The 18,783-nt window shown below is 36.7% G+C and overlaps 1 protein-coding gene across 7 annotated transcripts in view; it reads left to right on the top strand.

Annotated features, from left to right (window-relative positions):
- LOC109051853 (receptor-type tyrosine-protein phosphatase U-like) overlaps positions 1–18,783 on the top strand; it is a 229,222-nt gene that overhangs the window by 178,911 nt on the left and 31,528 nt on the right. For 4 of the 7 annotated variants that reach the window (XM_042745001.1, XM_042745003.1, XM_042745004.1 and 1 more), the window contains 3 exons: positions 1,893–1,965; positions 2,280–2,356; positions 5,901–5,918. In XM_042745001.1, coding sequence (XP_042600935.1) covers positions 1,893–1,965; positions 2,280–2,356; positions 5,901–5,918 — 168 coding nt within the window. The remainder of the gene's footprint in view (positions 1–1,892; positions 1,966–2,279; positions 2,357–5,900; positions 5,919–18,783) is intronic. The other 3 variants (XM_042745007.1, XM_042745008.1, XM_042745006.1) reach the window with 1 other exon arrangement.

Genomic DNA, 18,783 nt, shown 5'->3' on the forward strand with positions numbered 1-18,783 from the left:
TTTCTATCTGCAGCTGTAACTTGTTAGGGGAAAAATCCTCAAGAGGAATTAGGATTATAGATCACATTTATATAAACAGCATAAATCATAAATTGAAATATCATCATAAATTGGATTTACTGATGATAAATATAAAAACCTAGTTTTTGTGCATTCAGTTTATTAAAAAAAAAAAAAAACTGTGCACCTTCTATATTTAATATTTTAAGCAATTATTTCAGATTTTTCAGATTTTTAAGCAATTATTTCAGATTTTGGCTTTTCTCTTTACCTGTGCTGCGGAAAGTTACTTATAAACGTAATAAAGTACAATGTTGCATTACTCAAAAAAAAAAAAAAAAAAACTAAATGCATTACTTAGTTACCTTTGTTGGAAAGTAATGTATCATGTTACTTTTGTGTTGGGCTTTTGTTCTATATTTTGTTCTCTGGGCTTGACAAAAAAAAAAAAAAATGCAAAATGGTTTATGCATCTGCACTCTCAACATGGCGACAGAGAGGACTCAGTGATTAAATGGGGAAAAGTAACTTTCATTAATTTACTAGTTTATTGAAAAAAGTAATCTGATTGCAAAACTCACCTTACTTGCATTTTGTGACCCCCAGCATTGCTCTGTGCCACCTATGTTTTTAAGGTTTTTGTCAGTATATTATAAAGATGCAAAAAAAGTAAATTTGAAATATTAACATTATTCAATTAATGAAATATCTGTAAATTTTACTGTTAATAAAGGTACTGTAAGTATAAGTTGAATCTGTTGTGGTATATTTCAGTGATTAATTTCTAGAATAAATGACAATATATCCATAATTACATTTTCTCTCACTAATTTTGGTTTTAGAACAAAGTAAAACTCTCACACACTCCTGAAAAAAAGTGCCCAACAGGAAATTGACATCAACATCCTGGTAATGCATCTGCTCGGTTAACTGCATCTGACTTGATAAAATGCGAGAGTGGAGGGGACTTAATGGATGAGTGGGAAAACGTGACTTGCACTTATTTTGGGGGGTCTTTTTTTTAAATTACAGTCATTTAGATGTAATTGCAGGGTGCTACGCTTCACCTGCTTTCGGGGGGAATGTGTGCTGAGTACACAGGCAAGGTTCAGTGCATACATGCACACACAAAACTATCAGCTACATGCCTTTCTTGAGTTTGACAGAGAGCAATTACAATGCTTTTATTTCATGAAAGAAAAATAAATGTGTTATTATCTCATTCAAAAGAAATAAACAGTGCCTGCAAAGGTGATGCAAAGCTGCAATCTCACAATGAATGCTGTTAAATGTGTGCTCCACAAGACCCCAAATGATGAAGAAAAAGCATGGGAGGGATTTATTAAGAATGATTTGCACACTGATAGCTTCATTTATTTGCATGGGTTGTCTGTTATTTTACCAGCTTCATTAAAGGAATTATGCAAATGTAGTAATGCCACAAATATAAGCACTCTTTTAGTGCTGATCGCAATGTGCATGGGGAATTTTTCCCTAGTACAGAGAACAATTCTGAGTGCTGTGCATGATACAGTTAAATGCTCTTCTTTATCATTTTATGATCATGTGATGGAAAACCGTTACTATGATGTCCTTAAATATAATATTAAATGTGGCAGTAATAGCTCCTAAGGTATTAGTCTTCAGTATCACATGATCCTTCAGAAAGCATTCTAATATGCTGATTTGCTGCTCAAGAAACATTTCTGATTATTACAATAGTGAAAATAGTTGTGCTGCTTCATTTGGGTATGGAAACCTTGATACCTTTTTAGGATCATTTGAGAAATTCAGAAGAAAGTTAAAATTGAATGCATCTTTACTGTATGTACTAATTCCTTCAATGTCCAACACATACAGTCATTTCTATATTTTTGCTTGTGTACCTGCAGAGTTTTTTCGACGGCTGGGACATAAACGAAAAGAAAGATAAGACCAAGGGCCGACACGACACCCTTCTGGGTCGTAAGTATTATTAAAAAGTAATGATTATACAATAGTTTAATGTTATAGTTACAGCACATTGCAAAGATAATACTCTAATGTTCTAATAATACTCTTACTCTAATATGTGTATCTATGTGTACTGTTGTTATAGACAAATACTGGGAACAACAGTCAGTTTAATTTAAATAATTTAAATATAGACCACAGCTATCACAGCCTGTGTAGGATTTGGAATGGAGCTTTATTCAATATTAAGTATTATTTATTCATCATAAAGTTGTTTTTATTATCATCACTGACTAGCATTGTTCTTCATTTTTAATCCCTAACAGAAGACCGTCACCGTGTGAAAATGCATTCTCTCCTGGCCGATCCTAACTCAGACTATGTCAATGCAAACTACATCGATGTAAGAATTCCTCTTTACACTCCTTTGTTCACACCTCTGTCTCTGGACATGTTTCCTTCAAGTGAGAGGTGTTTCTCTCACTCTAGCTTTCAGTGAAGGTGTACATATTAACACGTTTATATGGCTTATATGGTAATATCTTTTCTCACCGAGAGAGCTGTCCAGTGACGACTTTGCAGTCACTTTCTTGTTTTGATGCTTTTTTATTTCAGTATTTGAGCTATACATTATTCTCCCATGCGACTGCATTGTTCTGCCTCTCTAACAACCTGTCAAACTTCTGATTTTACTGCAGACGTGTCTTTTCTTTTCTCCGAAAGATTTGTTAGCACAAATCTTAGACGTGCGACACTTTCCTGTCAGGCAGATTCTGAACACTTTGCTCTTAATCCTAACCATTTGATGGATAACGGCTTTCAAACAAATGTTCCTGTCCCACATAAGAAGCATCAATTTTTTAACTATCTCTGCTGGAATCACAGTAAATCCATTTTTGCCATCTTTTGGTGGAAAGGTTATTGAGCAATCAAAACCTCTGCAGTGTGAAGAACTCAAAAGATCTTAAGACTAACTGTTAGGTGTTTTGTCTTTTTTTATGGCTCTACATGTTTTTATTATACGTAGGTTTGAATGGCATTTATTTCTGTTGAAGGCTGAAGCCTCTCAGGAGCTGTTGTTATGATCGGCGCTTTTGAAAAAAAAAAATTGCTCTTTCTGCTTGGGCTGCACTTTAGGCGCAGGATATGCATGATGAGAAATGGGAAAATCTGATTATAGAGGTCTGATACTAAAATGTAAAGCCATGTCACCTTTATAAAAAACAGGGCGCGTATTCACAAAACATTTTATCTTACCACTAAGAGTTCTCCTAAACAGCAGTAAAAGTTTTTAGCTAAGAGTTTTTTCTTAAACCCAATTCACAAAGCTGCTGAGACAAACTTTTACTAAGGAATCGAGATAATTCTTAAGCTACAAGTAAGGGCGGGGTTGACCTCGTTGCTATGGATGATGTCAGCTTGCTTACTACACTGAACAAAATTATAAACGCAACACTTTTGTTTTTGCCCCCATTTTTCATAAGCTGAACTCAGAGATCTAAGACTTTTTCTATGTACACAAAAGGCCTATTTCTCTCAAATATTGTTCACAAATCTGTCTAACCTCACAGGTGTGACATATCAAGATGCTGATTAGACAGCATGATTATTGCACAGGTGTGCCTTAGGCTGGCCACAATAAAAAGCCACTCTAAAATGTGCAGTTTTATCACACAGCACAATGCCACAGATGTCACAAGTTTTAAGGGGAGCGTGCAATTGGCATGCTGACTGCAGGAATGTCCACCAGAGCTGTTTCCTGTAAATTGAATGTTCATTTCTCTACCATAAGTCGTCTCCAAAGGCATTTCAGAGAATTTGGCCGTACATCCAACCGGCCTCACAACCACAGACCACGTGTATCCACACCAGCCCAGGACCTCCGCATCCAGCATCTTCACCTCCAAGATCGTCTGAGACCAGCCACCCGGACAGCTGCTGCAACACTCGGTTTGCATAACCAAAGAATTTCTGCACAAACTGTCAGAAACCATCTCAGGGAAGCTCATCTGCATGCTCGTCGTCCTCATTGGGGTCTCGACCTGACTGCAGTTTGTCGTAACCGACCTGAGTGGGCAAATGCTCACATTTGATGGCGTCTGGGACTTTGGAGAGGTGTTCTCTTCACGGATGAATCCCGGTTTTCACTGTACAGGGCAGATGACAGACAGTGTTTATGGCGTCGTGTGGGTGAGCGGTTTGCTGATGTCAACGTTGTGGATCGAGTGGCCCATGGTGGTGGTGGGGTTATGGTATGGGCAACGAACACAGGTGCATTTTATTGATGGCATTTTGAATGCACAGAGATACCGTGATGAGATCCTGAGGCCCATTGTTGTGCCATTAATCCACGACCATCACCTCATGTTGCAGCATGATAATGCACAGCCCCATGTTGCAAGGATCTGTACACAATTCCTGGAAGCTGAAAACTTCCCAGTTCTTGCATGGCCAGCATACTCACCAGACATGTCACCCACTGAGTGTGTTTGGGATGCTCTGGATCGGCGTATATGTGTTCCAGTTCCTGCCAATATCCAGCAACTTCACACAGCCATTGAAGAGAAGTGGACCAACATTCCACAACCCACAATCAACAACCTGATCAACTCTATGTGAAGGAGATGTGTTGCACTGCGTGAGGCAAATGGTGGTCACACCAGATACTGACTGGTTTTCGGACCCCCGGACCCCCCAGTACAGTAAAACTGCGCATTTTAGAGTGACCTTTTATTGTGGCCAGCCTAAGGCACACCTGTGCAATAATCATGCTGTCTAATCAGCATCTTGATATGCCACACCTGTGAGGTGGATGGATTATCTCGGCAAAGGAGAAGTGCTCACTAACACAGATTTAGACAGATTTGTGAACAATATTTGAGAGAAATAAGCCTTTTGTGTACATAGAAAAAGTCTTAGATCTCTGAGTTCAGCTCATGAAAAATGGGGGCAAAAAAAAAAGTGTTGCGTTTATAATTTTGTTCAGTGTAACTGTGCACACAGTGATTGGCTGATGGTCTCTGTCAGAGATTTATTCATAGAAATATTGAAGAGCACAATATTATGTTGCCATATTCAAATAAAGGTTTACAAATAAAACTGCTAATTTATTGATTAGAATAATGTTTTTTTGATGCAGGCTATTTGTGGTTTATTAAACCTGTATATGTTCAGCTAATTGTCAGCCTCTTACATGTGTGCTTCTCATAATTAGTGAATATGCATATAAACGGCCTTTTAATTAACAGAGTAGAATAATCATGGCTGATAGTAAGGCATGCAAATGTAAAAGAAAACCAAACTGGACACAAGCACAGCTGTTACTTCTTGCTCAACTGGTTAATGAAAACAAGGATATAATCAAAGGAAAATTTGGAGTTGGGATAACCTCTAAAACCAAAGCTGGTATCTTTTTAAAAGCTCATTATAGTCAAACGTTTCTAAATGGTTTATATTCTGAGGCGGATTGCCGGTAACAGCCATTTTATAGGATAGTTTGTGGCTAGGTCTTAGTGACTTAGGGGTCCACTTTCCTACTCCTAATGTTTCACAGATTTAGGAGCTAATTTTAGTGTTAAAATGCTTTGTGAAACACTCTTAGAGCAAACATTTAGGAGTCCTAAATTTAGGACTGAATCTGCCATTATTTTATAAGATTTTCTCCTAAATCAGCGAGTTATGAGCTACATTTAGCCTTAAGATGTTTTATGAATATGTGCCATGAACAATAGACTATTTGAGGATTTTTCTCGGACAATGCATGGCAACCCTGACCTGTAATTTGCAGCCAGTTTGAAGTGATTTCCTCACTGCAGGTGGTCAGGATGGAGAATTTGACTTCTGACGCCTTTATTTCTTTCCTCTTTTCTCTAATCATCTTAATTATACTGTTTCTCTTTCTCTCTTCTTTCACTCATCACTCTTTCTCTGTGTCTGGGATTTCTTAGATTCGGATAAACAGGGAAGTAAGTACTTGTCTTTCTCTTGTCTTCTGTCATCATCTGTCCAACGCTCATTTATCCCTGCTATCATGGCTCTGCGCTCAGACATTTCATTTCCCAAAGCCTTTTCTGTTATTTGAGATTATTGTAGCTTTGTTTGATCTCAGTGCATCACTTCCTGTAACCCACAGCCTAATAATCTTAAACTTTAAACACCCCCTGAAATGTTTCGACAAACGCTTTTTTTAGACATATATCTGATTGAAACAAAAAGGTGCAGTGGGACATATCAATAGCTGTTACTTTACACATATACTGTAACTATATGATATTAAAACTATTAGACATTGACACTTTTGATTTCATGGGGTCTTTAAAAACATGGCTCATAACTTCTAAAATCTAGATTTAAACCTCATCTTGGACAAAAATGAAAGTCCACAAAATAAACTTGGTCTTAAAACCTGGCTTAAAGCATAACTTAAATGTACAGTGTTTTTTTTTTTTTTTTTTTTTTTTTTTTTTTTTAGAGGATATGCTGTATAGGATCTGTAGCAGATAAAACAAGTATATATCCATCTCAAGTTTTGCACTGTGATTACATAACATAGAGTTCTTCTTCAGGAACTTGAGCTGTGTTGAAACGCTTTGGGAACGCCTTCAGCATGACCACACTCTGAATCACATGTGTAATCAGTCCAACGGAGGGGCGAGACATCACGAGCGGGGTGACATAGCGACCAGGAAGCTTAACCCTCTGGGGTCTAAGGTGGTTTTGGGGGCCTGGAGAAGTTTTGATATCCCCTGAATTTTGCTTTTTTCAGTTGCTTATAAACATATACATGGCTAAAGTCTAAAGAAAACACTATATTTAGTACAAACTGGGCTACAGTAATATGTAAATAGCGTGTATGTACATGACTGTGTTTTTGAGAAAACAACATTTATGCATGGTTAGTGAAAAACTACAATTTTGAAGTCACTGAAATAAGGTCATAAAACACATACAGAACATTTTTCACAAGACTGTCAAATATGTATCTTGTAGGCTAGAATTTTTGCTTCAAATTATGGCAAATTATTTCAAATTATGTGAAAATCATCTTGTTTACTCGCTCACAGAAAACAATAGATTGATTTAAATTTTCTAAGACACTTTTTATTTCGAAAGGACATATGCAAGTAGGAGTGGTTAACCATGAATATTAGTGTGATTCACACCTGAGAAGACAAAAGCCCGCATAATGAGCTGTATAATGAGCCTTTCAGCCAAGTGTGTGACTGAGAGGGAAGAGTTACAAGAAAGAATGTGAGGACAAAATAAAATGTATATATTGTTATGTTTGTAGTTTATTTAGAATATATTTAATTATCCCACAAAATAACTTGAGATTCACTTGCGAGTGCAGTTAAACAGTTTATTAGGAACAATCAAAGCTGACTTTCAAAGCTGAATTTCTTCTAAAAAAACAAACATTTATTATTATTATTATTATTATTAATGTTGAAAAGAGATGAGAATATTTTTTCCAGGTTTTTTTGATGAATTGAAAGAACAGCATAGTTTGTAACATGATTATTGTATTTATCATCACTTGTATGCTAAATAAAAGTTTTAATTTCTATATACAGTATACTGACTCCAAGCTTTTGAATAGTATAGTGTATATTGTTACACTTGGAGTAAGACTGGAGTAATGATGCTGAAAATGTAGCTTTGATCACAGGAATAAATAAAATTGTAAAATATATTCAAATAGAAAGCAGCTATTTTAAATAGTAAAAATATTGCACAATATTACTGCTTTAGCAAATGCAACTTTATGTATTTTGGATCAAATAAATGCAGGCTTGGTGATCAGAAGAGTATTATTTACAAAAACATAAATCTTACTGTTCAAGAGGTTCTGACTGGTATTGTGCCATGTTGAAATATATATATGAACATCACATACCTGACATTTCCAAAGTGTATATTGTTTATGTGCTCTGAAGGACAACCTAAGCACGCTGTTTACACAAATAAACTGCATTATTACCATTATTGTGATGGTCACTGATACTATTAGTAATTTATAGGGGGAAAAAAGAACACAGTTACCACATAGCACACATATTATCAGTTAACACATTAAAACATTCAAACTATTTACACCAGAGCAGATATTCATGAACAGAAGCTTAGTTACATTCTTAAAAACACAAGCATGCTTTGTATGTTGGCCAGGGGCGGACTTACCCATTAGGCAAAGGTAGGCGACTGCCTTGGGCCCCCAAAAGCCAAGGGCCCCCTAATGCTTTTCATATAGGAGATGCGCATTAAGCGCGGACACGCGAACGGTTGCTGTTTACGGTGTTTATGCACGACAATCGTCTTCGCGTCCGAGTTGAACGTGCTTCTTGTGTATCCAGCTTGTAGCAAAATAACATTTTATGCATCTAAAGCTGACTGCCGCACGAGCGCGAGGTCCCTCTTTCCCAGCGCGCGCACACTTCTCTCTCTGCGTTCAGCGCGCGGCTGAAAGGAGCTGCGCTTTCAGTTAAAACACTGATATGTTGCTTCTCTAATTTTACATATACAGTAGGTAGACATCCAAAACGTTACTTCTACCGCCGCTCGTACCGCCGCCGCGGCGTCTGCAAAGTGCATTTGCAGCTTTTGACCGCTGAGTGGCACTTTAATCACAAGTTTTCAAACAAGCGCATCAAAGCACATTTTCGCAAATAGACGTTAGTTTTGCCTCAATGATGTGTTACATTTGACGGCTGCAGTCAGGGAAAATGAAAGAAGAACACTATAGTTAAAATATTTAATATTCACAGATGAAAGTTTGGTAATTATGAAGTTATGTGCATTTCTTAGAACGAATTCAAGCAGGATAAATGTCAAGCCTGTGCCTGAGCCTGTGCTTATATTTTCTCTAAGCTACACAGTATTACACCATATTTTAGATTTGACACATTTAATAGGTGTGCAGTATTATTTATATAATATGAATTATGTGTTATATTATTCAAAAGAAATTGTGGTTTGCTTTGCATCAGAGCATTAAAAGTGGTAGCCTATTTTAGTGAGCTAGGCTACATTTATATGCAAAATGTCAATATTCTCATATATTAGGCCTATAATTTTAATTTATATTTTAAAATTCCTTTAATAAAACAACATGCATTTTTGTTATTCGTTACCTGTCCTTTATTTTGACAGACAACTTCTTGGGAAAATATATTTGTCTGTAAGAAATTGATGCATGTTTTATAAATGATTTTCTTTATTTTAGTAAAACGTGAGGCACTGTATAATTTCGTTCCCATTATTTGGGCCTAAATAAAACAAGAAACGAATAAATTAAACCTGCACGATTTAGCTAAATCATTGAAATTCTAAAGAATGGATGGATTAATAAAACGTCCTCACGATTAAACTCAAGTTCTCTCATTATAATCACCAAAGTGCAGATGATGTAAAAAAGAGCTTCATTAATAGACAACTTCAGTGATTTTAAAGGGAGCCGCCGTTACTTGCTTACATAGAATTTAAGTTAAAAAAAAATAAAATTGCAGCCGCATTTAAATGCAGGTGTGTAAAATGTCTGCGTGCAAGATTTGCGCGGCGGGAGTGATGCTGAGTGCATGCGCAGCATTTATTCTTATTTGTTTTATCTTCATTACAAATCTTGTTTGGTTTCATTTTTGAGATTTTTTGGGATAATTGCATGTAAAAAATTATTTACGTTGTAATGCATATGCAAAATGTGAATAATTATTCATATTTAAGTGTTTGTGCGAAAATTATTAATGCGCATGCAGGACAGGGAGGCGCCCTCTAGATCACTTGAATTTTTGTGGTGAAAAATTGTGGTGTCTCACATACATGAGAAATATATCTACAGAAAGCTTGAAATGTCTTTTAAACGAATCAATTCAGAACGAAAGCATTATGTAATCTGTGATGGTTGTATTTCTCTCTAAAGCCGCGTTCATGTGGAGAGAGTCAGCACTGTGAATTTCATCTTGCAGCCGACAAGAAAACATTTGTTTATTAATAAATAATTAAAATGTCTCCTTTTTCACTATTATTAGGCTACTTCTGCCTGTGCTTTGTGGCAAACCTAATGCATGTGCTTGAGCGCGGAATATATTAAGCCTCATTATGGATTATAGATGTAAATTTAATAAAAACCTGCGATTAGTTGAATAATGACAAATGACCGACTAATAACTAGAAAAATCTTACATGGGAGGCAGATCTATTAAATATCCTCTAGACCTCACTGTTAAAGATTTTAAAGCATTTTATACGCGTTTGTATAAATTCTTCTTTCAGAACGGTCTGTAATGGAGAGATGCTTTAACAATGATTTTTCCTCTGAAACACAAAAACGAAAATTTAAATAAAATTGATATTTTATGTTTTGGGAATGGCCAGCCCTTCTCTGCAGATATTGTTGCTTCTGGTTTGTGCATTGTAAATAGGCTACAAAAAAAAATAAAAAAATTAATAATAATAATAATGTCTCCAAAAACTCCAAAATGTTTTTTGTCATATCTGTAACGCATGTATATTCCCAAAATCTAAAAAAGCCTATAAAACATCATAGACGGATCATACTGATGTCTGGACTGGTCTGGATGTGTTTGCGAATTTATTTATTTATTTATTTTTTTGGTTAAGGCAACTTCCTCTGAAGTTATAATAACTCATAAACTATTTTGCGCTATACATTAGTCAACATTTGAAGTGGATCAAAACCTTTCTTCAAAGTTGCCCTAAAACCAAAATGACGAGTCCTATGTAAACCTGTTCTGCAAGTTTGATACCCTCATAAGACACTGTCCATATGAAAGACCAGCCCCCTCCAGCTGAGCTGAACTCGGTCTGTTTTTTGGCTGTGAGGAATGGTGTGTTCTCATGTTACTGGGTTGAAACATGCCTGCACTCACAGCAGCCCTACTCTTTTTATTCATTATTTTCACGCAGCCCATATTATTGTTTTCACAAGACCATAATAATAACAAATTATCAATTGATAATTAATCATTATTTTACGAAAATCATTGTTATTTGTGAACGTAGCGTTTGCGGAAGCCTTTAAGACCAAGCGGAGTCCTCCGTCAGCTGCTCCCGCTTCACAGCCCGCGTGACTCGCGCTAACTGCGCCCAGCTTCAAAGTCCGCAAGTTTTGATTTTACTAAATCAATTTGAGCGAATACAACTTACTGATCATGAGCCCAACATTTGGCAAGACAGAAAAACATTCAGTCTACCTGGAGGAAGACGTATTTCATTGTAAGTTAATGCTGTTAAATAGAGAGTTAAATAGAGAGAGAGAGAGAGAGAGAGAGAGAGAGAGAAAAATAATAATAAAAAAAAAAACCGTGTTGGCTATTCCTAAACTTGGAGCTCATTATTGAAGTACAAATCCAAACACCAGAAGCAAACTCTCAGTGTTCTTTCATTGAAAAGTATGCATTTTGTTTATTCACAGGCTATATGGTTGAAATAATATTTTAGTTCAAAACTTTAAGTGCCATTGTTTAAAAAAATGCTTTATTGGCTAACGTTTCATAGACCTTCAGTTGTTATGCTTTAAAATCCCATAACATTTGTAATTTCACAGTATTTTCACCTCCTAAAATCACTTACCTTTAAAGTCACCAATTCTATAATGGTAAAATTTACTCAGGCCGATGGCACTTTTAATTACATTATGTTTTTTTTTTTTTTTTTTTTTTTTTTTTTTTTAGAATAATTGTAGCTTACGTAAATAGTGAAGCAAAACAAATATGAATAATATTTGGATCGTCCCCTATTTTTTCCCTTATTTTCTTAAAGAATAAACACTTATTTTCTACAAGAATAAACATGATAACATATTATTAATTCATAGAAATAATTTAAGCAATTAAAACCTGATAACATATTATTAATTCATAGAAATAATTTAAGCATTTAAAAACCTTTTTTTTTTTTTTTTTTTTTTTTTAACTTGAACTTCAATACTAATAAACTGACTTTAAAATCTCAAGGAGTTTATAAGTTAAAAAGGGTAAAATGTCACAGCGCATGTTAAATAGTCTAAATGAACTTGTGTTAACAATATATTTAGAACTAACAATATAATTCGATTTTTTTTTTTTTTTTTTTAATGAACAATTCCTGTATAAAATGGGACAGCAACCTTTATATCAAACATTTTTAATTAGTCCACAGCTGAGCAACGCGCGAGGCAGGTTGAGCGTGCGAAGTGAATGTGCTGCACAAAGTCATTTTCAGATGCAATGAAAATAAAAAAAATTAAAACCCTGGATAGCCTAGATTAGGCCCAGACTCTGTTCCTAAGTATATAATAATTATAATTACCCCACAGTAACAAATGTTAGTCGCCTATTTTCGTTTGCTGCATGTTATTTTATTTATTTATTTATTTATTTAAAACGGGCTAAAAAGGCTAAGTTTGTGAGAGGGAAAAAAATATATAAGTCATGTATAAGTTGCATTTTATTACATTCAGAAATAATAACGGCTGGCCTAATAATGTTATAATGTGCCAACAGGATATTTTTAGTTCTCTTCACTTTACAACAAATCCTTTAAATTTAACACATTTATCAGAACAGAACAATAATTACAAATATATAATTCGAATGGATAAATAAAATTGCAGTATATAATAATATAGGCTTAGCTATAAACAAACAAAAAAAAAAAAATGAATAATAATTTAAAGCGAACCATAAGGTTGGGCTCTCATTCGGGAGAAATCCAAACGTTTCCATATTCGTGATGTTGCCTATTTCAAGCTTAACTATTATTCATTAGGAAAAATAGGCTTTGTAGTTCACGCGTGTTTCAGTATCGACGGAAAAAAAATACAAAATCACAATTAACAAAAATATGCCAAAGTGGACCGCTGCTCGCGCCGAATGGCACGGTGAATGGCTACTGTTTCCAATGAATGTGCGCGAGGCACCAGCGCAATCAAACGGCTGAAACAAAAAATATTACATTTTTGGTCACACAGTAAAGGCATAATTCAAAAATGCAAAGTGTTAGCAGTTTGAAAAATCAAGAATAATAACAGAATGAATCATAATTATTGCTAAATGCTGGACCGTTCTCATTTCGATCTGCAAATGGAACCTGAAGGATTTTTTTTAAACCAAGAATGAACTGAAATGAAAACATTTAGCTTTTTATCCATATATATAGGCCTTATTTAATGACTGTTTAATAACAATAGCAAGCATAAGATCCTTTGTGTAAAAGTCTTCTTTTAATTTTTGATGAGTAGACTGTAGCCTAAGACTATCCTACATTTTGAAATTAACTCACTGTACATTTTTTAATGTTTTTTTAAAGATGGTACAATGTTATATCATAATGTTATTGTTGTTTTACCTTCTGCTTTTATCTCATTTTACAATTACGTTCAGTTCGCAATCCGTCCCTTTGCGCCACCTGGCGGTAGTTTCGCGAATGAATTTAACACTTGACTGACTTGCAGTTAACGCGGCGGTACGCGCGGCGGTATTACTCATTTTGGTTGTCTACCATCTGTAAGTATAGCTGAAATCACAGCACAGCTATTGTCTTCAAGCTATTCTGTAGCCTATTTGATTTTTATCAGACGACGGCACGATTATATATTTTTGTGCAGATTAACTTCTCGGAAGGGAGAGCTGGTTAGTCTTAATGGGTCGCGTTTCAGTCACTATTTTCATATTCATCCCGTTGTCTGACAACAAACAGTCAAATGTATCAATGAAAACAGTTTTGAGAATTAAGCTGCATCAAAATACAGTATGTGGCACAGAGAGGCAAACAAATGTAATAATAAATAATAAATGTACATTTTGCATGTTCAGAAGTGAGCTGCCCTGTCATGCGAAAATGCAAACAGGTTTGTGTAAAGTGCTCAGTGCAAAGAAAGAGAAGTAATAGGAAGCTAGTATTTCTGTTTTTTTTTTTTTCATGTGTCTAATAGACATGAACAAGTTCTTAGAAAAACATCTATGACCTATGAAACATGTCTACTCTTCATGCTCTGTTAACTGGTTTCACTAATAATAAACATTTATTGCATAAATTAATTTTTGCATTACAAAAATGCCTTAAAAGAAAGTGTTACAGGTGTGCATATTGACACAGAACAATGAGTTTTAAGATATGTCAGAGCAAGATATTTTCAGTTGAGACAGCTCAAACATGCATTTTAGTCTGGGACTAGCTTAAGCCTTGTCTGTGAAACCATGGGGAAAATATTCATTTAAGGTACATTTAGAACAGATAAAAAATGTGCAATTAAGTTGCGATTATTCACAAGTTAACTCATGACAATCATGCCATTAATTGTGATTATATATTTTAATTGATTGACAGCCCTAAGTTAAAATGACTAAAATAAAATGTAGGCTTACGCTGGTAACTCACATTTTCATTTTACCTGATAAAGTACCATTTATGAGCTGAGCTGTTTTGTTTAGAGCTGTTACCGGGGAAACCACTATATTTCTGACTCCAAAAGCACCTCCTACTGGCAGAGAATGAATGTGCATTTTCAATAATCCAGTCTGCAGTTTTTGTTCAGACCAATGCAAATATTCACTCACATAAATCTGTTTTAAATAATATAATAATTTATACTTCTGACTTATCCCAGAAATATAAAGTTTCAGTTGTGAGGTTTATCATTTTATAATTTATTTTGTTTTATGTTAAAACTAAAAAAACGGTAAATCAATTGCTATTTCGTGGTCTACAACATGAAATAATAAAAGTATCTGCTAAATGAATAAATGTAAATTAAAGAATCCCATTAGAACATGTACATAAAAAAATGTAGAAACATTGGACACAACAATCTGGCACCATTGTGCAGCAGCAAGCATCACGACAAAAAGGACCTCGAGGGTTGATCTAGGTAAATGTGTGCAAATGTATAGGGCCCCATTCCTATATTTGCCTGGGGCCCCCAATTCACTAAATCCGCCCCTGATGTTGGCCTATGTAATATACAGTGGTGTGAAAAAGTGTTGGTACCCTTCCTGATTTTTTTTTTTTTGCATGTTTGTCACACTTTAATGTTTCAGATCATCAAACAAATTTAAATATTAGTCAAAGATAACACAAGTAAACACAACATGCAGTTTTTAAATGAAGGTTTTTATTATTAAGGGAAAACAAAATCCAAAACTACATGGCCCTGTGTGAAGAAGTGTTTGCCCCCCTGTTAAAACTGTGTTTTATGTGTTTTAATGTGTTTATTACACCTGAGTTCAATTTCTCTAGCCACACCCAGGCCTGATTACTGCCACACCTGTTTGCAATCAAGAAATCTCTTAAATAGGACCTGCCTGACAAAGTGAAGTAGACCAAAAGATCCTCAAAATTGACATCATGCCGAGATCCAAAGAAATTCAGAAACAAATGAGAAAGAAAGTAATTGAGATCTATCAGTCTGGAAAATGTTATGAAGCCATTTCTAAAGCTTTGGGACTCCAGCGAACCACAGGGAGAGCCATTATTCACAAATGGCAAAAACATGGAACAGTGGAGAACCTTGCCAGGAGTGGCCGGCCGACCAAAATTACCCCAAGAGCACAGCGACGACTCATCCAAGAGGTCACAAAAGACCCCATAACAACATCCAAAGAACTGCAAGCCTGACTTGCCTCAGTTAAAGTCAGTGTTCATGACTCCACCATAAGAAAGAGACTGGGCAAAATGGTCTGCATGGCAGAGTTCCAAGACGAAAACCACTGCAGAGCAAAAATAACATAAATGCTGGTCTCAGTTTTGCCAGAAAACCTCTTGATGATCCCCAAGACTTTTGGGAAAATACTCTGTGGACTGACGAGACAAAAGTTGAACTTTTTGGAAGGTGTGTGTCCCATTACATCTGGTGTAAAAGTAACACTGTATTTCAGAAAAAGAACATCATACCAACATTAAATTATGGTGATGGTAGTGTGATGGTCTGGGGCTGTTTTGCTGCTTAAGGATCTGGAAGACTTGCTGTGATAAATGGAACCATGAATTCTGCTGTTTACCAAAAAATCTGGAGAATGTTCTGCCATCTGTTCCTTACCTCAAGCTGAAGCTAACTTGGGTTCTGCAGCAGGACAATGATCAAAAACACACCAGCAAGTCCACCTCTGAATGGATGAAGAAAAACAAAATGAAGACTTTGGAGTGGCCTAGTCAAAGTACTGACCTGAATCCTCTTGAGATGCTGTGGCATGACCTTAAAAAGGCGATTCATGCTTGAAAACCCTCCAATGTGGCTAAATTACAACAATTCTGCATAGATGAGTTGACCAAAATTCCTCCACAGCGCTGTAACAGACTCATTGCAAGTTATCGCAAACGCTTGATTGCAGTTGTTGCTGCTAAGTGTGGCCCAACCAGTTATTAGGTTTAGGGTGCAAACACTTCTTCACACAGGGCCATGCAGTTTTGGATTTTGTTTTCCCTTAATAATAAAAACCTTCATTTAAAAACTGCATGTTGTGTTCACTTGTGATATCTTTTACTAATATTTAAATTTGTTTGATGATCTGAAACATTAAAGTGTGACAAACATGCAAAAAAAAAGAAAGAAATCAGGAAGGGGGCCAACAATTTTTCACACCACTGTATACAGTTATAAACATATATGGTTATATTCGTGAACAGAGAATAGCCTATCACAGTAAAGTTTTGTCTAATCATTCTTACTGACATTAAGCTAGCAACATTATAACTCATGTTACTTTTATATCGTATTGCTGTCTATGTTAGGACATTAAAAAATAAATAAATAAACATCCTGGCATCGTGAAACATTGAGATGATGTCAATAAAACTTCATAATATTTCACTTGATTATACATTTAGTCAGGAATTATAGTTTGGAAAAAGTCTAACTAGTAAAATGTGTACAAGTTATGTGAAAACTAATACAAGTAGATTAATAATAAAAAAAGACTTACTCATGTTTATGATCTCTGCTGGATCAAACCACTTCATTCTTTTTCCTGAGGTAATCCAAAGCTTATTCCTCTCAGCGGTCTTCTTGAGGTGAATTATGTCCTATTCCTCTCAGCGCGAAGTGAACAGTAACATTTAAAAAAAAAACGAGAAGTACAGTCTCACTGCTTTGTTTGCTGTGAAGTGGCCGTTTACCCACCGCAAGCTTCACATGGACTATTGTAATATCAATAGCACGCACAGCGTGTGGGCGTGGTCGCATTAGATATACTGTAATAAAGGGAGACGTGAAAGATGGGACATCGCATTGTTTTCATATGGATTACTTTATCCCAGAATATTTGTTTTCGATAAGGCTTGCTCAGTTTAAAAGTAGACATGTCAAGCTTTCCATAGATATATCTCTCATGTCTCTTTGTTGAGTATTTGCTGAGTTACATTTTAATGACTCGTTTCTAAATGAAGATCATGCGGACCAAGGCGGCAGACAGCGCACTCTGTCAATACATAGATTTGATCAATGTATTGCTCTTATCAGTATGATCAATACTGAAAGTGTAATTTAAGTTCTTTTCAGTGTTATCAGGAGAATATGCCACAAAACGTGTATCTGCGTTAGTTGACCCTAGAGGGTTAAAAGAACGTGCGGTGAATCCGGCATCAGCTTTTTGTCATTCAGCAAGCACTTTGTGTGTCCACTTATAAACTCCATTATGTCAAAGCTTCAGTCAAGAGAATCATTTGGGGAGCTCCCTGTACAAGCTGGTGCACCAGATCCTTGTGTGGGCCCAAGGGAAGCTCCTTTTCCTAAGAGCAGTTTACATCCCTGGGTATCTCAGTATGGGAGCAGACATCCTGTTGAGGCAGGGGCCGAAGCCCAGGGAATGTAGGCTTTACCCTGAGGTGGTGAAGAAGATATGGAGAATTTTTGGCCAGGCTCAGGTGGACCTGTTTGAGACTTCAATGACATTGCACTGTCCCCTCTGGTTCTCTCTGACTCATCCAGCTCCTCTCGGACTGGACGCTATGGTGCAGACTTGGCCGAGGCTTCATCTGTAGATTTTCCCCGATCGCTCTGCTCCCGGGAATTCTGGAGATAGTGCACCAGGACGGGGTCTGTCTGCTGCTAGTGCCCCATTCTGGCCAGGCCGAGTATGGTTCTCGGACCTGATTTCCCTTCTCGACGGCTCCCGTCAAGGAGGGACCTTCACTCAGGACATGACACGGAGGACATGATATTCCTCCTCCGCTCGGAGCTGTGAAAGTTATGGGTGTGGCCTCTGAGGTGGCACAACTTGTAGCTTCCGGTCTCTCAACCAAAGTTGTTGAAACCATCCTCCAGTCCAGAGCTCCCTCTATGAGGAAACTGTACTTCTTGGTGCGGAGACCGCCAGCTCGACCCAGTCAACTGTCCGTTTGGCACAGGCGATCAGTCCTCCTCCCTTTGGGGAGCCTGACCAGCAGAAGGTTAATTGTATGTGTCCACAGAGCTGCCTTGTGGGAAGGGTGGACCAACTGCTAGTGTGCTATGGTTCCCCTAAGAGAGGTCTTCCTGCAACAAGCAGTCACTGGTGGATAGTGGATGCCTCTCTTCATGTTTGAGTCATCTGATCTCCCCTCGCCTTTGCGGGTCAAGGCTGCCTCTACCCGTGTCATCTGCAATGCTGCGGGTCAATCCACGCCCCTCACCTATGTCAGATATGCGAGCCACTCCGGGCTCTTTTTTCTTTCGCCCTAGCTGTGCTTCTTTACACACTAGGCAGAGATTTGTCATTCTGGCAGCGTGGGCATTCTCGTTCCCAAAGCGTTTTGATACAGCTTGAGTTCCTGAAGAGGAACGTCTCCAGGTTCCCTCGAGGAACCACGGTTACACGCGTAACCTGGAGACGTTTTATGCCATTATGCTGCATGCTACAC

This window comes from Cyprinus carpio, chromosome B19 (assembly GCF_018340385.1).
Source record: "Cyprinus carpio isolate SPL01 chromosome B19, ASM1834038v1, whole genome shotgun sequence".
Taxonomy (NCBI): domain Eukaryota; kingdom Metazoa; phylum Chordata; class Actinopteri; order Cypriniformes; family Cyprinidae; genus Cyprinus; species Cyprinus carpio.